Source organism: Hippocampus bargibanti, linkage group LG06 (assembly GCF_051943395.1).
Source record: "Hippocampus bargibanti isolate YZ-2025 linkage group LG06, ASM5194339v1, whole genome shotgun sequence".
Lineage (NCBI taxonomy): Eukaryota > Metazoa > Chordata > Actinopteri > Syngnathiformes > Syngnathidae > Hippocampus > Hippocampus bargibanti.
This window is the reverse complement of record NC_142739.1, coordinates 20,410,639-20,432,866: the sequence shown is the minus strand read 5'-3', so window position 1 is coordinate 20,432,866 and position 22,228 is coordinate 20,410,639. Positions and strand designations below refer to the sequence as shown.

The following is a 22,228-nucleotide window of genomic DNA, read 5'->3' as shown; positions in this document are numbered from 1 at the left end:
AAGCTCGTATGCGTGGGAAGCCGTGCGTATTGGGTCAGCAGAAAGCGTGTGCGCCGACACAGTAATAAAGATCAATACCTGACCAGCTGTATCACCGTGTGGTACGGCGCCTGCACCGTGTCCTGCCGTAAGACTCTGCAGCGCATCGTGAGGACAGCTGAGAAGATCATCGGTGTCTCTCTCCCCCCCCTTCAGGACATCTACAACACCCGCCTCACCCGCAGAGCCATCCGGATCGCTGGCGATCCAAACCCACCCCTCCCACAGCCTCTTCAGCCTGCTGCCATCGGGTCGGAGACTGCGGAGTCTCCGAGCCAAGACCAGCAGGCTCAAGGACAGTTTCTGCCACCAGGCAGTCCGGAGACTCAACTCCCTCCCAGCCCTGCCCAGCCTGCCCCTTCCCACTGCCACACTCACCGAACTCTGAGTACACGCTACATGCTGTACGATCACCCTGAACTCTATTTTTTCTTCTTTCTCATTTTTTTCTGCAAGACCTCACTTCAACCCTTTCTTGTTGTTCGTTTTTGCATTACTACATTACGTCACTTTATATACGTCACTTCCTCACTTTACATAAGTCACTACCTCACTTTACATACGTCACTGCCTCACTTTCCATACGACACTACCTCACTTTACATACAGAAATTACATGTATTGTCTGTTGTCAATTGTATGTCTTTTTTAGCCACATTATAAGTGCCTTGCATGTCTTGCACGCTGGGTCCGAGAGGACATTAATTTCATCTGTGCTGTATGCCATGCATATTAGCATATTTCACAATAAAGCTGACTTTGACTTTGACTTTGATAATACCAAATATAAAGTGATTAAAATGACACTCAAAGTTATAAGATTTATAAATGAGCTGTCAACATTTTGGTCTATAATAGTATTAAATAGAAAATGTTGCTGAAAAACAAAGATTGACATTGGATACTATCCTGTCGTATAGGAGATGCCAGCGTGTCGTCATTTGTTATGATCACGTGATCCTCGCTTCAGCCATTTCGAATGCTTTTCGATTTTGTAAGAACGGAACCCGGTCGTAACTCGGATGTTACCTGTATTGATTTATATAGCACTTTAACAACAGCTGAAGCTGGAACAAAGCGCTAGCATGGACATAAGGCAAATGCTGCCCCCTCGTAGAAGGGGAAAACATTGCCAGAGGTCTGACCAGGGCTTTATCGGCACCCCCTGCAAGAAAAACCAAAACCCGAACAATTTCGGGAATGGCGCTCCAAGTCACACTTTTCAATTCCTGAATACATCCGGGAATGGCATCAAATGAGTTAATCACTCCTATCATCATAGTATTTTCTTTCACTCCAGATCCCTTGTGGCATACATCGTTGCCTCAAGCAGGTTCAGTTTTAGTACCAAATCAGACACATAGAAATAAATGCAAAACTAATACAAAATGAATACGTCAAGCGAATAGGATCCGTTGATCTTAAGCATTCCAGAAGCTCAGGATCATCTCATTAACACTGCACATTAATTTCTGCCAACTGGCGTCCATGCTAATGATATTTGCAGCTGTGATGTGAGAGTGCCTGGAAGAGAGGATGTTGGGGAATGGGGCAGGGGGCGGGGTGTTGACGCTAGAGGAAGACTGGTTGACAGCTGAGGTGAATTTTTAATCAAAGCACCTTCAGATTTTTGACAGCCACAGCCGGGTCGGTTAGGAAGCTCTGGCGAACGCTGATCTCAATGCCGGCCTCCTTGACTCGCTGCTCCAGATCGTCCAGGGTCTGACGGACAGATGAAAACAAAGACATTGGGGAATCCATCAAAGGCGGGATAGGAGTTATGCTTCATGAAGATGTCGGGTAAGGAGACAAAAGTTCAAAACCGCGAGTGGAAAAAAGTGAAAAAAGCGCATCATTAACCTCCATTACAGCGGCGCACAGTAAGCGTCTCTGTATTGATTGTTGCGTCTGTGAGAAATACGCTGCACGATCAATGTGCTTTCGCCACCAATATTCTGACAAACGCGTTGATAAGGAGTCCGATAATTACCGTGAGTGATCGAGGGAAAGAGCAACATGTGCGGCAGCGGTAAACTAACACCAAGAAGACGTTCAATGGCTAATTAAACCGAACCAGTATGAAGCAAACCACATCAGTGTAACCGTATCAAGAAAGTGATTACAATGTGAACAAAATCAAGCATCCATTTGTGGTTGAACACGACTGGTTGGTTGCCTGCACGTTATTTTCTTGTGATTTTTGAGCAAGATAACGATTCATAGAAGACGACCTTTCGAATAGTCCAATGTTTTTCTTTTGGGCCATGAGGTGTTTTTATTTGTTTTTTTCTTATTTTGGTCACCGCTGTTGCAATACCTTGGACAAACTGATATTGAGATTTCTGACACTGGGCAGCACATTTCTCTATTGAAGAACTCAGTTGTCTTGAGATTTACTCTGCACAGATATGGAGACACTGTGTGCTAGATGCAGCAAAGCTGATAGATATAACAATAAGACATAATAGAATAGATGTTTATTTTTCAACATAGTCCTGGGGAAGACCGAAGAGGAGGTTTATGAATGTTGTCAAAGAGGACATGAAGGTAGCTGGTGTGAGAGAAGAAGTTGCACAAAACCGGGTTAGATGGAGGACATTGATTCGCTGTGGCGACCCCTGAAGGGAAAAGCCGAAAGGAAAAGAAGTTCTGCTGAACCACAAGCATTGTCCATTGGTCGATCTATCTATCCATCCATCCATCAATCCATCAATCCATCAATCCATCCATCCATCCATCCATCCATCCATCCATCCATCCATCCGAGTACGTCATTGTTCAACTTGTGAGGAGGGTCTACGGTGGTGTGATGTGTGGTACTGACTGAGGTGAAGACTTCAGTGGTCTGCTGGATGGTGGCAATGCGGGTCCACTTCCACTTCTGGAACAGCTGAACACGAGTCGGATTGTGCAGCGTGGCTGACGGGTGCGTGCGGAAGAAGGTGGGGAAACGCTGGCGATTGGAGAGGGCTGGGGAACTGGAGCCATAAGAAAGCTGTGAAGAAGATGAAAAACACCACGTTTAGAGAGAGAGAGGTCCGGAAGGTGAGGCAGCATTAAATGTCAAACGTTCAAGGTTTCAAACAATTAGTCTCACGGTGACAAGTGGAAGGGGGAAAAAAACCCTCGACGGATTTCTTTGAAAATGAGAAAAGTGGCATTTAGGAAACCATTACAGATGTTCCATACCTCCTCTGTAATGGATGTCAGACACGACGGACAATGCGTACGCATCACAATAATTGTAATAACACATCCCTGAGGGTACAGTGGGTAGATAATGTTCATTTCAGCCTGTGATGCCATTATGGCATCTAAGTGATGGGAAAATTGAACAAAGATGCTGTCAGAGTATTTAGAGGTGTGAGCAGAGAAATTTAGGAGATTTCAAAACGGAGCTCTCTGAACCCCGTCAAAGATGTTCTAGTGTCATTGCGGTCGGTTTATTTGTTTAATCAAGGGACATTAAAATGGGGGTGCGATATCATTTTGGTTGTACAATTTTGACCTCATATTTTTCACAAGATTTAAATTTTCCGTCTGCTTTTTCTCAAATACGGTGGCTATTCAGCTCTATTTTTAAAGTTCATCCAATATCTTTTCATTCTAGCCCATTCGGGTATCCTTCAGCACTCAAGCAGCGATCGATGCTCAACAGAGCTTTTCTAAACGGATCACATTTCAAAGAGTGAAAACAGGAATGATTAATACCCTCTTTTTGATCCAGCAGGAAGCAGAGCTTTTACTTTGCTTGAGTTACAAAAGAGGCACCTGCAGGCTATAGTTGCAAAAGTACATACACGCTACTTAGAGAAATACAAATACTGTATATGGAGGGGGCGGGAGAGGGGATGTGGTAGAAGTATTGATTCAACTCAAGTAAAAAAACTTATTCAATGGTGGTTGCTTGCAAAGCAAAATTGCACTTCTTGCCAGATGTTTGAGCATTCTAACTCACAGAATATTGAATTTGGTGACAATACAAGCACGGAAACTCGACTTTCTTATTTCACCAGACATAAAAGCTTGTGACGAGCTTTTTCCATTTTCACTAGTAGTCCAATGTGGGCTTGTTTTGCCCAAAAACATCACTTAACTAACTGAATAAAAACTGGGGAAAGTAAATTTTGAGTGCAAAGAAACATGTCAAAAAGAACAAGACTTCTGACACTTATACGGTGTATTTTTTTTTTCTTTTATGACACCACCGAAAAAAACAAAACAAAACAAAAAAACAACATACCATGGGTTGTGATACTTGTCAACTTGTCTCACTTGTCGTTATCATCTCACTCATCATCAACTTGACGGTGATCATTATTTTCAACTCAAAAGCTGTGCTGATTTCAACTAGAAAATTACACAACCTTGTCATCTATCTATCTATCTATCTATCTATCTATCTATCTATCTATCTATCTATCTATCTATCTATCTATCTATCTATCTATCTATCTATATATATATATATATATATATATATATATATATATATATATATATATTATATATATATCATAAAAGCAATATAATAATAATAATAATAATAATAATAATAATAATAATAATAATAATAATACACCCTATAGGTGTCCAAAGTCCTGTTCTTTTTGACATGTTTCCTTGCAGTTTAGGAAAGTGCAACTGTGTCCTCTTTTTAGACCAGGCCAAGGGTCGAGAACCTTTTTGACTAAGAGAGCCATAAAAGTAAAATATTTAGAAACATTTTTCAATGAGAGCCACACCCGCAAAAACACACGCATGCCTGGCAACTTTTCAACAAAATGTCAGAGTGTATTATTTAAAATAACTTTGTGATAGTACTCACCATTAACATTAATGGTCTTCCGTTCCTCACCATTGGTAAAAATCCAGCCAAACGATCGGAATCAAAGTGAACTTGCCGGGTCCATAGGTTTAGTTACTGCTAGCTAGCCTACACACGGCTCATTAGCTTCCATTGCTATTCAACATACTTCTCCCAGAAGTATGTTGATGCTAACGTTAACATGGGGCTTGTTAAAATGTCACTGACATTCGACTGTTTCATCGATGGTATTGTTTCATTGCAAATTAGAATCAGAACCTTTTCTCTCCACAAAGGCGAATTCTCCGGTGCATTCAAGCTGAGGCGTACTCGTCTTTTTTTTTTTTTACTTGCCGCACTCATTTAAAGGGCCGTTTACCTGTTTCAAGATGACGGCCAGTATCATCCAATGAAAATTGCGCTTTCCGCCAACCTAAGTCAGTGTCATTCAATCAAAATTGCGCTTTCCGCCAACTGCACCCCCAACAGGAAATGAGCAGCGAAAAGGCGAGTTTTATCGGCGAGCCATAAGCAATCATCAAAAGAGCCATATAGGGTTCGCGAGCCATAGGTTCCCAACCCCTGTTTTAGATGGACATTTAGGCAGACATGTGCAACTGTAACAGTTTTGCAGATATTGCTCGTGATTACAAGTAAAATTGCCAGAATATTAAATCCTATCCTCAAAAGTACAAATACATATCATATTTGTACCCCCTTACATCCCATCGCTGCCTGGAGGCAGAAACACAATAATCACAGAGGCCATCGTTGAGGACAAAAGAGATGCTAACCACGAGAAGCCAACGCTCTCTGCTACTTACGTCAGAAAAATTGAAGACAGTGAAATGTATTATTATTATCAAAGTTAATGGAGAGACAAGTGACGGAGGATGGAAAATAACACTTGTTGCCAGAACCAGGGAGAAAAAAAACAAAACATGTTGACAAGTGGTATATACGATGTGGCACAATACGCTTTGTCTTGGGGTATTATGTCCTCGTCAGGGTCTTTTGTGGAGCTGACTCGTTCAAAATCAATAAGCAGCCACAGCGTTTGAGTTTGACGTTGCGCACTGAACGTCTCCGCATATTGAATCCTTGTAAAGTACATTTTGTGGACTGCAGTGTCACCGTCATGCGCGCTTTCGGGTGGTGAAAGCTTGTCAAAACATTGGTTACAATTTACATTTCAACAGCTAAACTAATTCACACACACAAAAAAAAGATGTGGTCAGCTATGACTGACAAATACCCGGCTACTTCATTGAGTTTCAGTTGTTAGGCGGAAGTTCGGATCGCTTCACTGAGACCATCATAATTCGCGTTTGATAGTCGAGCCCGAGGAACCACGCAGATGTTCAAAGCAGCGCCACAGCCAAAAGAAGACAGCCCTTAAAGGACAACCGACCTCTCCGGACAAGTTGTGTCCATAATTTGTAAAATGGCTTCAAATGACTTCTACTGAGCGTATTTTACAAAGATTCCACTGCATATAGCTATATTTCACGTTTTAAGACTCACGCTGAATATTCAGGAAGTCTTGTTCTTGAGTTGGTGACGAGTCCATACGTGACGTCACTAAAGGACCGCTCTTCACCGTAAAAAATACGCATTGTAGCGGTCCTTCCATCACGTAAATGTATTTTGCTGTATTTGTTTGGTCTGAGGACCTCGTGTTGCACCCAAAAGCCGCCAGAAGGCCAGAAGAGGGTGTCCAAGCGCCATATAAGGAATTTATCAGCCTGTGGAAACGGACGTGGCCACTGGAGGTCGCCATTTTGTGCCGCTTTTTTTTGGGGTGAGAGATTTTCCCCCAATGTTGCCTCAAAATGGCACAAATAAATTCTTTAATCGAATGCAAACATGTATGCTTTCCTCTTCAGAACTATTTGAATCATATTCGTAACTGGATGTGTAACAAGAAAGCATATTCTCCGAATCTGAAGCCATTGTTTTGATTTACAAGCAATGCAAGACGTCTTGGCGTGACGTCAGGAACTGGGGGCGGAACTTTCTGAAAATGCCCGATTCGCAGCTCAATTTTTTTTCAGATTTTGGACACTTTAAGTCATTTTTATTGGTGTTTTGCATTTGACTAAAAATATCATACTGCGTGTTCTGGGTATTTTAGATGCTATAGAACGTTTTTCTGATGTCAGTTAAGAAACAAAAAAGTGGCGTCGGTTGTCCTTTAGGGTGGACGGCTCACGTGAAACAATGGATGGGAGAAAGTTGAGCTGGACCTAGCAAAGTGTGTCAAAAGACAAAGGCAGAGGGGATGTCGCAGTCCCATTCTCGGAGGATTCTCTGGGTCTTGATGGACCAATCAAAACACTTGACAACAGATGAAAGTGTACTGTGAAAATGGCTGCCAGTCAAAGACACTAAATCGTAACACCCCCTTCCACCCCTTTGCTCTGTACCCAAAGTCCAATTCTATCTTATTTCCCAGGAGCAGTGAACTCACCACGATGAGGTTCCACATGCGAGCCGCCTCGGCCACGATAGTGGAAACGCCGCTGCATCCGGGCATCAACACGATCTTGATGGGCTCCGTGTACAGCAGGTCGTAAAGCAGCTTGGTGGACTCGCCTGGGTCGCACTGGAAGGACAAGAAAAATTATGGATTTTTTTCCCCAAAATGTCCAAATGAAAATAAATATTTTGATGTTTTTTTTCTACTTTTTTGAACCATTTAAACAATTCCAACTTTAAACTGTTCATTTTATCCCAACCACATTTTGATAAATTTCAAAATAAGTCTCCATTTATCCGCCCATCATTTTGACATAATTTCAAAATAAAAGTCCAAATTTATCCGTTTCACATCTACATCATTTTGACCTATTCAAATCATTCTAATTTCTCAGTGTTCACATTATCCATACATTTTTTGACAAACTTTCAAAATAAAAGCAGGATTCAGAAAACACGGATCAACACCAAGTTTTCAGACCAAACAAAGTACCGCAAAATGCATTGTGTGTCCTTTCTCGGTCAGGGGCGTTCCTTTCGTGCCGTGATGTCAGGACTCGTCACCAACTCAAAAACAAGACTTCCTGAATATTCAGCGCGAGTCCTAAAACGTATAATATAGCTATATGCGGTGGAATCTTTGTAAAATACGCTCAGTAGAAGTCATTTGAAGCGATTTTACAAATTATGGACACAACTTGTCCAGAGGCGTCGGATGTCCTTTAAATTTGATGTGCTTTCAGTGTAACTGACAGCATGGCAGAAGTGATTGGTCGCTCGCCGCCTGCCGCCGTCACTCCTGACTGTCCTGACACGTGTGATGATTCAGCCTCGCGCAGCCCTCGCAAACACAATAGAGACTCTCCTGACGGGTGTCACAACCAATCACCGGGCTGTGACTGGCCTCCTAATTCAGGACGGTTGTCTCGTTTGAGCTAACGAGTGAAAGCAACATCCTCGGATGCGAGCAAGAAGCATGGAGAGAGACAACAAAATAAATAAATAAACAAACAAACAAATAACGGTGAGATTCGTCTGTGTAAGCTCTCAGTCGTACAGGAGTGGTCCATCGATGAAAAGGTTTCTTCTGCCGTCATCTGTACTTCTTTCAAAGAATCGATAACGGTGTGATTGTAATTTTTAGACTTTTTTTTGCTGCAGCGCCAGAGGCAGGAAAACAAATGAAAGTGCAAATAGTGGCAATATGCACAGGCTAAGGTTTGTCACAGCCAAAATGATCCTGCATTGTATAATGAGCTCGGGAGGAAAACCATACTCATGCTCACTTTTGATTGACATTGATCACCTAAACTAGCTGAAACGAGCGTAATAATTGAAATGATGAATGGGCCTTCATACTCCATTTAATGTCAGAGCCTTCAATTGAACACCAAATACCTCACACCACGCCCACATTAGACAATGTAGGAGGATTCAAAAAAAAAAAAAAAACATTGCCATTCGCAGTGAATTGTGAAAGGCACACACAGGAACTGAAATTTACCCAAAAATGGCGGCTTTAAGATCAAAATGGAGGAATTTGTGTTCAATTTGTCTGACGGATCTTTGATACATGCCTGTGATAGACGTTTACGGCAATGTCGATCAGACTAACTGATGTCAGGGAGCAGCTCATTTGTGCAAATTTCGAGGTGATGCAACTAAGTGAAGGTTGGCATGCGCGCTTCACTACCAGAATGCTAAAAAATAAATAAAAATAATTTTGGCACAATAAACCTGCACAGGAAATGCGTGATTGTAAACGCTAAGTACATCGAAAAGGCTAACATAGCCAGTCATAGTGCATCATTTTAGCATGTAACATCAATATTGCAATCCCACAGTGCTAACAGAATTAGCATTGACTTTGCACTTTTGATGTTATACCAGACACGGCAAATTTCGCAAAGCCTGCTAGGCGTTTATTTCTTCTTCCAATCAATCAAGCACCTACAACCACTTCCCCCCTCATATAATTTTGAGATATTTTCGATTCTGTTTTGGTTATTAAATATTAGCAGTAATGTTAATTCTAACAAATATCGCTACTCGTAAAAAGCGAAGTGGACCACCGAGAAAACAGGTCCGTGTGAAAAGTCTCGAGAAGAAACAAAAGTTCCGATAAGACAAGTTCCGGTCAAGTGTAATTTTATTATGAAATCAGTTAAATTAAAAATTTTACTGTGTTTTTTTTCACCGTAACATTCATATTTATTTAATAAACATTATTCATCGTAAGGACACAAATTCAAATTCTCTTTTTGCTGGGAACAAATTTGTCCACAGCAAAAAAAAAGCCACGAAGTTCGACAACAAAGAACATACTTATTATTATTATTATTATTATTATTATTGCTAGAACTATGATGGGAAAAGCCGAAAGGAAAAGAAGATTGCTAGAACTATGTTTTAACTTGTTAAAAGTATTCATGTTTACATGTAAAATTTTCTGAATAAAATTGCACAATTAAATATTACACATGCATATGTTTTATTCTCTCAGTAAGTAAGGAAAAATGGAGCCGTTAGTAGGTCACAGTGTCTCGCAGGTTGACAAGTATGGGAGCGTCAACGCAGAGTGAAACTGTCGCAGCTTGGAATTGAAGCGGATTTACATGGGACAGGAGATGTGAAACAATCACTTTTCGTCAATGGATGCTACTGCTTCGTGTTTGCTTTCAACATTTAGCTTGTAGCAGATGTGCACATTTCACCATGACGTCCCTGATCCACTGGTGAAGAGCAGGCCTTGATCATCTCCTCTTTCATCCAGAACTGCTTCAAACAACAAAGCGGGTGCAGAAAGTGCTTAGGATTGAAGCATGTCTGCATCTTATGTGTTGTGTCACATTATTTATTTTGTTTTTTGTCGTTGTTTTGACTTCAAAATGGCGCCGCGAGATTGGCTGCCTTTACAGCAGGTTGTGTATTTTGTTTTTCGACTTCTTCCTTTTCTTTCGTCTAACTTTCATCACTTTGCTGCTGTGAAATGTAAATTTATCCACAGAGACACTAATAATGCTTATCCAATCCAATCCGATCCAATCAGCCCGTGCAGATTTGCTCACTTCAACAAAGCTCCAGAGACCTGATACACAATAGTTCATGCACACATGCATACCTGTGTGTGTGGAAAATATCCCATTGCAATAAACTAGTTCATTGTCGTTAGGTGTAAATCACAATCTATATTCTTAAATCATGACAAATGCTAACAAACAACCCTCAAGTATCATCATCACCACACGCGTCTAACTGTTTTGACATTTTGACGTAAAACGCACACACATAGACATACGCGCGTCATAAATAATTGTCTCTTACGGAGCACTTAGCAATCGAAGTTGCTAAGACAACACTAATAGGCTGAAATGATGTCATATAGGAAGCATGAGGTGTAATAAGGGCCTGTGGGGAGAGCGGATGCCTTTCCATCACGGTACTCCGCTCCTTATTTAACCCTTGATTATGACTTGCATGCCAGGTGCCGCCTGGCTGACCAGCAACCATGCGAGAAATGGTGCGTCACCGCTGCCAATTAAAACAAAGTGTGGGGGAGAAGAGGCAAAGGGAGGGAGAGCATTTTTTTGGGGGCGAAAACACATGATTCCTAATTGAAAGCATTCAACATACCCGATATTCTGGTGTATAAGGCACATCCAAAAACCTTTATTTTCTTGAAAAGATGACCCTACGCCTTATTTGCAGGTGCACCTTATATGTTAAGTAATATTAAGCCACAACAGGTCTCGCAAATACTCAATTTCCCCCTGTATTGGATTGGATTTGCCTTTATTAGTCTCGCAGTGGAGAAATTTACATTATAATAAGTAGTTTGTAACCCCAGCCTCTACTGCAGCACCTTATAATGCGGTGTACCTTATATTTGGAAAACATTTATATATTTATATATTATATTTGGAAAACTTTTTTCATTCATTGAAGATATACTCCGGTTTGGCGTGTATATGGAAAATGTTTGAAAATATACCATTCATTGGCGGTGCGCCTTATCCTCCTTATACACCGGAAAATATGGTGTTTTCATGTGAAATCATCATCGTTGTCATTTGTCTTCATGGCAATGTTTGCATTGCATTGTCTGCTTAAAGCCACGTGGACGAATATGCATACTCGGCACCAACAGCCAATCAGCAGCCTGTTTGACAATTTGCATACTCTGCACCGGCAGCCAATCAGAAGCCTATTTCGTGCTTCGGACTACACTATGACTGAAAAGTGTACTTGAGAGTTTTGAAAGCCGCTAAGAAAGAGAAGTGCTTGATTTGAAAACATATATAGATATGTATATAACTTTTTTTTTTCTTCAAGAAGTTGTCAGCCACCCGGGCCTAGATGTTTTGAAAGTTGTACGCCTGTACGGCAGACACGATTTCAAACACTGTTAATAGCCTGGGGGAGGAGCCACCGCCTCTCAATCACGCTACGCCGCCCCCGATTTAACCCTTAATCATTTATGGCGTCCCACCTGGTGAACTGGCATCCAGGGAAATTGGGGAGAGAGGGTCGTGCCCGGCTATGAAAACAAAGCTTCAGAAGTAGCCCGTCCCACTGCATCCGCACCATCTCGCTGCGTCGCCGTTAATAATTGATCAAAGTTAGCAGTCTGTGCTTTGATGTCGCCATAGCAACGGCCATTGGTTGGCGCGTGTACGGGTCTCTCGGCATGTGCGGATATCAATGTACACCGAGAGGTGTCGTGGCCTCAATAGCCGAGAAAAAGATACACCAATCCACCTCGGGCCACAGGAGGATTAAACGTCGGGCTTCATGAATATTGCATGTGTGACGCGCATTGCCTGATGCTTCACTCTTGAGTGCACTCAAGTATTACCTGACTTTGTGTTCCTGTATCGATGTGTTGTTACTCGTGTTCAGTCGCACTTGATTTACAATTATCATCATTGCGTGAATAACAGCAGCTCATCCGAGACGTTTGGTGTTATTAAGCAAACAGATTTTCCTCACTTTATTGGATTGGATTGGCCTTTATTAGTTTATGGGTCGGTTGAACATTTTAAAGGACAACCGACGTCTCCGGACAAGTTGTGTCCATAATTTGTAAAATGGCTTCAAATGACTTCTACTGGGCGTACTTTACAAAGATTCCACCGCATATAGCTAAATTTTATGTTTTAAGACTCGCGCTGAATATTCCGGAAGTCTTGTTTTTGAGTTGGTAACGAGTCCTCACCCTACGTCACTGAAGGAACGCCCCTGACTGAGAAACGACATACCTTGCATCACCTCAATGCATTTTGCGGTACTTTGTTTGGTCTGAAAACTTTGTGTTGATCCGTGTTGATGGCGCAATTAGAAGGAAAACATAACGCGATGGTGAATCGTTGTGTGTTACATCAAGACTTCTACAGTGTATTTGACATTCGCTGACAAAACATCCCAGGAGACAATTTCCACTGAGCTTTGTTGCCATCTTCTGCCTTTTTTTGGGTACTGTGAGTTCTAAAGAGTTTGTCACTATATTTCTCTCCAGATGGATCAAAATGACCGCAATAAATTCTTTAATCGATTGCAAACATGTATGCTTTCCTCTTCAGAACTATTTGAATCATATTCATAACTGGATGAGTAACAAGAAATCATCTTTTCAGAATCTGAAGCCATTGCTTTGATTTTAGAGCAAGGCAAGACATCTTGACATGACACCAAGAACAAATCCGCGATGCACTGAAGCCGCGATAAGTGAACCGCAAAGTAGCGAGGGATCACTGTATATATCAATACGGATGCATTGTACTGTATTTTGTACAGCCGCCACCATTTCAAGCTCAAATAACTCCAGACCAATATAACTTAGAAATTAACTCTTTTTTTCGGATGCGGAGAGTAAAATTTCTGACATTGTAGTGAATGTTTATGTAGTCCTAAAAACTCAATATTCTGTGGGTCCTGGAATTTGAGTGAAAATGACAAAAACCCTGGCACTGGAGTGGACACATTTTTGCACGTCTGGCAGTGAATGAGTTAATTGGTTCTGGAAGAAATTTCTTCAGTAGAAAATGTTGAAAGTAAAGACCCGTTTTCCATGTAAATGTCCCTCTCTGTTACATAAAAGCTCTATGCTTATAGATAAGGCCCCTCTTAGCCAATGGGATGCCAGAATGATGCTCAGTGGTAGCCAATGGCAGAGCAGCTAGAAGTATGTTGCGTCAGGAAAATCAGAAATGTGAGTAGCAGTCCATATTGTATTTTAACATTTCATATATTGAAATTTATTTCATAACAAGAAGCAATATTTTCCTTTTGAGACGTTTTGTAACTAGAATATTTCGTATTAAAAGACGAGCATTGATATATAAATCCTGTTGTACTTCCTGGTTATGCACATTCACACGAACTCTACGAGACAAAAATATTGCGATGCATCATGTGAGAAAAATGATGAGAATCAAGCACACTATACAACTGTCATGTAAAAGCCTTCACACCACTCGTTATATCATATCATCATGTATATGCATGCATGCTCCGACAATCCCTCATATTAAAAGCGTACAGGCCAACAAAATATAAGAGAATACAGTAATTGAAGCATTGAAATCCACCATTCCATTTCTTTTGACTTCACGGCTTCAATTTTCAACTTCAATTTAATGCCGAGGCACGAGCGTCCTCGTCTCACAAGATGAATATTTGCCCGCTTGCGAGCGACGATAATGATAAAGCCGGAAGGGAAATATTGCGGCTAATGAATGCTGGCTAAGGCGCTCATTGCCATGCGAGCCACCTCAACGTTACTTTGTCAATTACGAAAGGTGCAAAACACGCAGTTCCCCCTCTTCTCGCCGACACATCCTTGCTTACACAAACGACTAAGTGGCCTAGGCGGAGAAGACACGTGTGTGTGAATGTGTCTCAAGCGTGTGTTTTTAGTGCGCGTAAAGTCGAGTGAAGTCGAGCATTTGGAGGGAGTGTTAGGGCCGGAAATACTAAACCTAAAGCATTAAAGGACAACCGACGCCTCCGGACAAGTTATGTCCATAATTTATAAAATCACTTCAATGACTTTGACTGAACGTATTTTACAAAGATTTCACAGCATATAGCTATAGTTTACGTTCTAAGACTTGCGTTGAATATTCACGAAGTCTTGTTTTCGAGTTGATGACGATCCCCATGTGACATCACGTTTGGACCGCCCCTGACCGAGAAAGCGACACACAATGCATTTTGCGTTACTTTGTTTGGTCTGAAAACTTCGTGTTGGTCCGTATTGATGGCAAAATTAGAAGGAAAACACATAAATAACGTGATGGTGAATCGTTGTGTGTTGCACCAAGACAACTATTTGATATTCGCTGACGCAAATTCCCAGCTGACAAATCAGCCCATTTCCAACGGAGCTTGGGTGCAATCTTCTGCATTTTCTGGGTGCTACATTGCTGTCATTGACGGCTCGAATTGATATGGGAGGACTCCTTGAATCAATTGCAAACATTTATGCTTTCCTCTTCAGAACTATTTGAATCATATTCATAACTGGATGAGTAACAAGAAAACATCTTCTCCGAATCTGAAGCCATTGTTTTGATTCTCGAGCAAGGCAAGACGTCTTGGTGTGACGTCACGAACAAGGGGGTGGGACCTTCTGAAACTGGCCATTTCCGGATTCATTTTGAAGTCATTTTTATTGGTGTTTTTCATTTAACTAAAAATGTCAGCCTGCCTGTTTTGGGTATTTTAGATGCTATAAAACGTTTTTCTGATGTCAGTGGGAAACACAAAAAAATGGTGCCGGTTGTCCTTTAAATGTAGTGTGTACACACCTCATAGCACAGTAAGAACCCAATTTATTAACTGTCTTTCAAATGTGAAAAATATCCCTGATCAGTTAATAAATTTGTCTCAAGGAATATGGCGTTCACATACTATTTCGCAGATACTTGGAGGAGGAAATGGAAATAGATTAAAATAACATATGCACTGTGATTCATCAAGATTGCGTCTGTTTTTAATAAGTTTTCATTGAAGGGGCAAAGTCAAAGAAATCAACATTTATTGAAAAATGGAATCACTTTCATCATTCAAAACATATTATTCCACAACGAAATATTCAAGCTCAATAATACCTACTTGTGTTAAATTCCGCCAAATCATAGATGGTTTGTCCTGACCGCACGCTCAACAAACTCCTCACTGACGCTCTCGCCTTCACGCGCTAACAATACACGTGTACCGTCGCCGAGCACACAAACATAGGCTACCTGCAGTGAAATTTGCATACTCGGCACGGCAGCCAATCAGAAGCCTGCTTCTTTCTTCCGGACTTTCTCAAGCGTTATAAAGTCGTGCAATTGAATATAATTTTCCAAAATAGATGCACAGAACCTCAGCCCAGAAGAAAGATTCAAAAGAAGCTAACAACATATGTGACGCTACAAAACGTAAATTTACATTAAACCGTGACTGTAAAGTGTATGTGAGACTCATGAAAGGGGCTGAGTGGCTCGTAGGAAGCAATGCAAACGTTGCATTGTGCACCACAATGACAATCGACTACTGCAGCAAAATCTAGCCATGAACATTTACCGCAAGGTAGCATTTGTAGTAGGTACATTCTTGATTTTAAAAAAACTTTATACTTTGTGACAATGTTTTTTCATGTGATTAGTTTTCTCATTGTGCTTCAAGTTGTGAAAAATGGGGCAGGCAACTTTTCAGTTATCTGCCCTGTTGACTGCTAATTTTTGTCATGAGTTTCACACTGTTTTTACTATAATTTGGGCAGGTTCGGCGGGCCGGATTAAAAAGCCTAACGGGCCGTATGTGGCCCGCGGGCCGTAGTTTGCCCATGCCTGATCTAGACCCATGTCACTTGGGAATTAACTCATTTTTTTCTGATGAAAGAGGAGAGTCTAAGCTTTCTTACGCTGAATTGAATGTTTATGCAGTCCTCATTATTTTGTGGCTCCTGCAATTTGAGTGAAAATGACAAAAACCCTGGCACTGTAGTCGACAATTTTTTGAACATCATCTGGTAGTGAATTAGTTAATGGTACCATGTTTACATATGTGGAAGCGTGTATGTTAGATTGCTGCACTTGAAGTATGTCTCCAAGTCTTTGTACAGTGTACGTCTTTAAATGTTTAAGGGTGTGCGCGTGTTATGTGTGTTTGGGCGTTGAAATGTGTGAGTTTGTGTGTGTGCGCACGCATGTGTTTCTGTCCTACCGCAGGCGACAGCCGTTCTGTCGTCCGATCGCCGTGGAAACTGCACATGAATATGTTTTTCTCTTTAAGATGGTGCTTGCTGCAGCACCATTGCACGCACACACACATTTTGCGTTCCTCAAGAAAAGAACGGGGAACACACACACACAAATGACGCATACATCTTGATTTGTACACACACATTTTGAAATCGTTATGCGCTTTGCTGCAAGAGCGACTCTGTTGCCATGCCAACGCACGCTCAAGCACACACACACACACACACACACACACACACACACACACACACACACACACACACACACACACACACACACACACACACACACACACACACACACACACACACACATTCCTGTTGTGATTTCAATGCGGAGACATATTCACCAATCAAGAGTATAGCGACAGAGAGCGTTTGTTCCACTCAAAGCGCTGTTGACAAACACAAACCGGGGCAATGACCAATTCCACTTATCGCGACCATTCGATTCGTTTTTCTGCGTATGACATCTTCAAGTAGTAATTGATGGCCGTGGGAAGTGCCTTTGCAATTTTGGTACGCCTAATGAGGGTCTTGTGCTGTTTTCCCGTCATGCCGTGGAGAAATGTGAGAAAAAATAAATATTGTATTTGGTCAGGTATGACTAAACCTCAGAAACAGATTCAGCTGTTGTTCAAGCACTATATAAACCAATACGTGTTGTATTATATTGTATTATGGTTCAACCCATTATAGGGCTCTCCGGCTGCTTCAATATTTTCGAGCCAAAATGAAACATTCCAAAACAAAGGAATTCTTCACGACAGTTCCAAAATCGTCACTTTTGTAAAACACTCGTGTGGCAGCCGCTGCTCACCCGCAGAAAAAAATATCCTGTAACTGTAAAGTGTCCATGAGCGTTTTGAAAGGTGCTTATAAATGAAATGTATTATTATTATATAAATGCGTTTTCATCTTTCTAAACCGAATTATGTTGCACGTTGCACTTTTTCTTCCACGCAACAAAGCCATCCAATGCAGAACACGTTGGCAATCCTTTTTTGTGTAAATAAGTCCAACTATAACAAAATATTTTAAAAAAACAGTTTTTAACATTTTTATTAGCTTAGGTTGCGCAAAATAACAACCAAAAGTTTCAAATACCCCCACCGCTCTCCCCCCCCCCCAAAAAGTTAAAATACACACACACAAAAAACTACTCAAAAAGAGTACATTGAAATATTTGCACCAAACTAATGATAACCCCAATGTCCCACCACACCCACTGGGAAAAATATGCTTGTGTTTTGGTTTAAAAGATGAGTAAATAAAAAAAATGCTCAGTTTCTCAATAAATAAATTAATTATATATGAAGCGGGATAGGAAAAAAAATGATTTAATCACAATTAACAATTCTGTTAATCGATAAAATTATTTAAAAAACAGAGGACACCAAAATAAACCAAAACCACTGGAAGCAGATTATCCCACAAACAAAAATAAATTATTTTTAAAAATGTACAAAAGTGATTAATTTTTAATACATTCACTGCCATTCCTGAATTTATTCTAACACTGTATTGAATATAACTTAGGAATTAACTATTTACTTGTGATGAAAGAAGAGAGTCTAAGGTTTCTTACCCTGAATTGAATATTTATGTAGTCCGAAAACTCATTATTGTGTGTCTCCTGCAATTTGAGTGAAAATGACAAAAACCCTGGCACTGGAATGGACACATTTTTGCACATCTTCTGACAGTGAATGAGTTCAATAATCCAAACACTGGTGAAGCCCCCTGATAATTGTAAAGCAAATCAAACATTACTAAATAAAAAAATAAATACTTTTTTAGCCAAACAAAAAAATTGCAAGACTAAAATACTGAACCCAAAACTGCAAACTTGATCAACAATCATAACAACAAAAAATAAACTACAGCGAAATGAATTCCTCGAAACCAAAGCCAGCGCCATTAACTCTTAACTGGACTGTGCAGGCATGCTTACCTGTCAAACTCCCTCAAACATTGTTTTTTAAACATGCAACAAAACCCACAGAGCATGCACATAAAACCCAGAACTCACCATGCTGTCATAGTGAATGAGCTCCAGCTCATAGTCAGGCAAGATGTCGCTGCGGTTGTTGACCAGGTCGAGTGCCATCTGGGCGGAAGGCATGCACGCCTGGCCGCCGGGCCAGCCGCCGCTCATTGGGAACAGCGCGCCGATGTACAGCTTCTTCTTTCCTGCGCACGGCCGCGCGCACAGAAGCAGGAGTGAAAAGAACAAGTAGGAGACGGTCAGAGAAGCCCGGAAGAAAGGCGCGCGAATGCCTGGCATTGCTTCGACAACACGTGGACGATAAAGACCAAAATGTCAACAATTACATGGTCAAGTCAATTGAGCCCTCAATACCTCATGAATAAAACTCAACTAAACTAAAAAAAATTCTAAAAACCAATAATCGGCCAATTTCGCCACCTTGCTGCGACTGTGCATCAATCTTGAAATGTGGTGACAAGTGTGAGATTCACCACTTTTAGGCAAAGAAAAAAAGGAAGGCGCGAATGAGATACCAGGTGCAGAGTCTTGATTGGGAGAAGCTGGAGCCCCCCCATTGGCTCCCCCCAAAAGGGAGGGAGAGAAAGACAGAGAAAGAGAGACAGAGAGAGAGAGAGAGAGAGAGAGAGAGAGAGACAGAAAAAGAAGTGTGTGTGTGTGTGTGTGTGTGTGTGTGTGTGTGTGTGTGTGTGTGTGTGTGTGTGTGTGTGTGTGTGTGTGTGTGTGTGTGTGTGTGTGTGTGTGTGTGTGTGTGTGTGTGTGTGTGCAGTTGTTAAGAGTGAAAATAGCAGCAGAAGAGAGGCGAAGCAACATCTCCCCCTCCTTTAAGACTGTCGTGTTGAAAACAGATGAAAAGATTTACAGCGGAAGAGGAAGCGTTGTCTGATCTGCACTGCATCGCTCCCCTGTGTGCATGTGTGTGCAATACCTGCTGAAATATTAGCTAATGAGTCAAACATTTTATCCTTTTTCAAATTGCATAAAACAAAGAAAAAAATGGTGATCAACACGCAACGAAGAACAACTTAAAGGACAACCGACGTCTCCGGACAAGTTGTGTCCATAATTTGTAAAATGGCTTCAAATGACTTCTATTGAGCGTATTTTAATAAGATTCCACCGCATATAGCTGTATTTTACGTTTTAAGACTCGCTCTCAATATTCAGGAAGTCTTGTTTTTGAGTTGGTGACGAGTCCGTACGTGACGACACTAAAGGAACGCCCCTGACCGAAAAAAGACATTTTAGCAGTCCTTCCATCACGTCAATGTATTTTGCTGTGCTTGTTTGGTCTGAAAACCTCGTGTTGCACCCAAAAGCCGCCAGAAGAGGACATCCAACCTCCATGGAAGGAATTTATCAGCCTGTGGAAACGGGCTGATTCAGTCCTTACAGGAGCTGGTCGCCATTTTTCTGCCTCTTTTTTGGGACACTACATTGCAGTCCAGATGTCTCAAAATGACACGGAATAAATTCTTTAATCGATTGCAAACATGTATGCTTTCCTCTTCAAAACTATTTGAATCATATTCATAACTGGACGTGTAACAAGAAAGCATATTCTCCGAATTTGAAGCCATTGTTTTGATTCTCCAGCAATGCAAGATGTCTTGGCGTGACGTCACGAACTGGGGGCGGGACTTTCTGAAAATGCCCAATTCGCAGCTAAATTTTTTTGCAGATTTTGGACACTTTAAGTCATTTTTATTGGTGTTTTGCATTTGAATAAAAATATCATACTACGTGTTTTGGGTATTTAGATGCTATAAAACGTTTTTCTGATGTCAGTTAAGAAACAAAAAAGTGATGTCGGTTGTCCTTTAACATTTATTTTTTAGTATAGAACAGAAGACATATGACGTACTGTATTTTCCGGTGTATAAAGTGCACAGGAGTAGAAGGCACACCCCCAATGAATGGTGTGTTTTCAAACTTTTTCCATATATAAGGTGCACCGGAGTACAAGGCACATCTTCAATGAATGAAAAAAAGTTTTCAAAATATAATATAAAAATATATCAAAGCTGTCCAAATATAAGGCACATTATAAGGTGCAGCCTGCGTAGGCAAAATAGGATTAGTAATGCTGATGAGGTGACACCAGAGCAAAGAGAGCAATCAGGCCGGTCGTTAGGCAGGACAATAGGAGCAATCAGTGGAGCCGCAACCTGAGAGCATGGACCTATCATAGCAGAGTAAATTCGGAATTGGCAGCGAATGAGTTCATTTGAAAATCTACTACCGGCAGTTTTTTAATGTTTTGTTTTAAAAGCAATTGAAACCATATCCAAAATTAACCATGGCATGGACCCACTGTAATTATTTTTTTTGCTTCATCCTAATCCGACTTTCCACCTAATCTCCTCCATTCCAAAATTGCATCTTTTGAAAATAATTTACTTCAATACTTGAGTGAGTGTGATACGAAGATGTAAAGTTTTCCAAGCGCTATTATCCCCGTGCCTGTGCTATGGAGGCGGTTGTCATTGTCTGGCATTTGCCTTCCACTTTCTCGTGCGACCGTCCGTTCATTCATCAATTATTCAATGCTGAACTTTATGCGCAGCTCGGTCTATGTGTGTGTGTGTGTGTGTGTGTGTGTGTGTTTCTGTTTTTAAGACCCCCCAGTGGGATAGATGGTAGCCTGGGCTGTTCTTTTAAAGGTTGGAATTATCTCTTTCTATGTGTGAATGGAACAATTCCTCCAAAAGGAAATTTATTCTCAACTCATCTCAACCTCGGTATATTGGGCTGTCATGTCATTCACTATTCTTTTCATAATTGACCATTTTTTTGGATAGCTATGGAAATTGATCACCCCGGGGTCTATTTACACTTTCAAGCTCACTTTCGACTTCCTCAAGTTAGCAAATGATTTTTTTTTCCTCTCTGAGCTTTCCCATCTAAATACAGACGCTCCCTAATTTATGAACACGATACAATCCGAGCGGTTGTTTGTAAGGTGAAAACGTTACATATTTTGTATGGAATGTATGTTTAATAATGATAATAATAATAATACATTTTATTTCTAAGTGCCTTTCAAAAGTATGTTTAAGCTTTATATTGGCATGTTTAAATCTTGTATAAGTAACCTGTATTGGTTTACATTTAATAAAATATATGCTCTATAAAGATATGTAGAAAGAATATTTTCTTAAATAATCCGCTATACATACTGTATGGCTTTAAACCTAAGGTGAATTCGTTTGTAAATTGATTCCGATTTTGTATGGAATGTATGTTTATGGCTTATATAAGTAGGTTTAACATTTATATAAGTATGTTTAAGGCTTATATAAGTAACCTGTCTTGGTTTGCACTGAAAAATAAACATTTAATAAAATATATGCTCGATAAAGATATGTCCATGTACAACTGTAGAGAGTACTACATATGCTCCGACAAAAATGTTTGTATGTATCGTTGTTCGTAACTCGAATGTTCGTAAGTAGGGGAGCATCTGTAGTTGAACCTCTGGAGTACGCTGCAGTTTGTTTGTTTTTCAAGATGAGCGTGATACTAAAACTCTCCCACAACCCATCTGTGTGTACTGATCCTGTACTGTTAGCCTATGAAAAAAACAACAATCCATGATAGGTTTATTTATTTGGCATCATCCTGTAAACTAGCCATGAGACTTACT

General features: G+C 40.7%; 1 protein-coding gene across 7 annotated transcripts in view; it reads right to left on the bottom strand.

Moving 5' to 3' along the window:
* Positions 1-22,228, bottom strand: part of gabbr1a (gamma-aminobutyric acid type B receptor subunit 1a) — an 81,525-nt gene that overhangs the window by 39,393 nt on the left and 19,904 nt on the right. For all 7 annotated transcript variants that reach the window (XM_088998564.1, XM_088998567.1, XM_088998565.1 and 4 more), the window contains 4 exons: positions 18,607-18,767; positions 7,317-7,451; positions 2,864-3,034; positions 1,660-1,761 (listed from right to left, as the gene is read on the bottom strand). In XM_088998564.1, the coding sequence (XP_088854690.1) occupies positions 1,660-1,761; positions 2,864-3,034; positions 7,317-7,451; positions 18,607-18,767 (569 nt within the window). The remainder of the gene's footprint in view (positions 1-1,659; positions 1,762-2,863; positions 3,035-7,316; positions 7,452-18,606; positions 18,768-22,228) is intronic.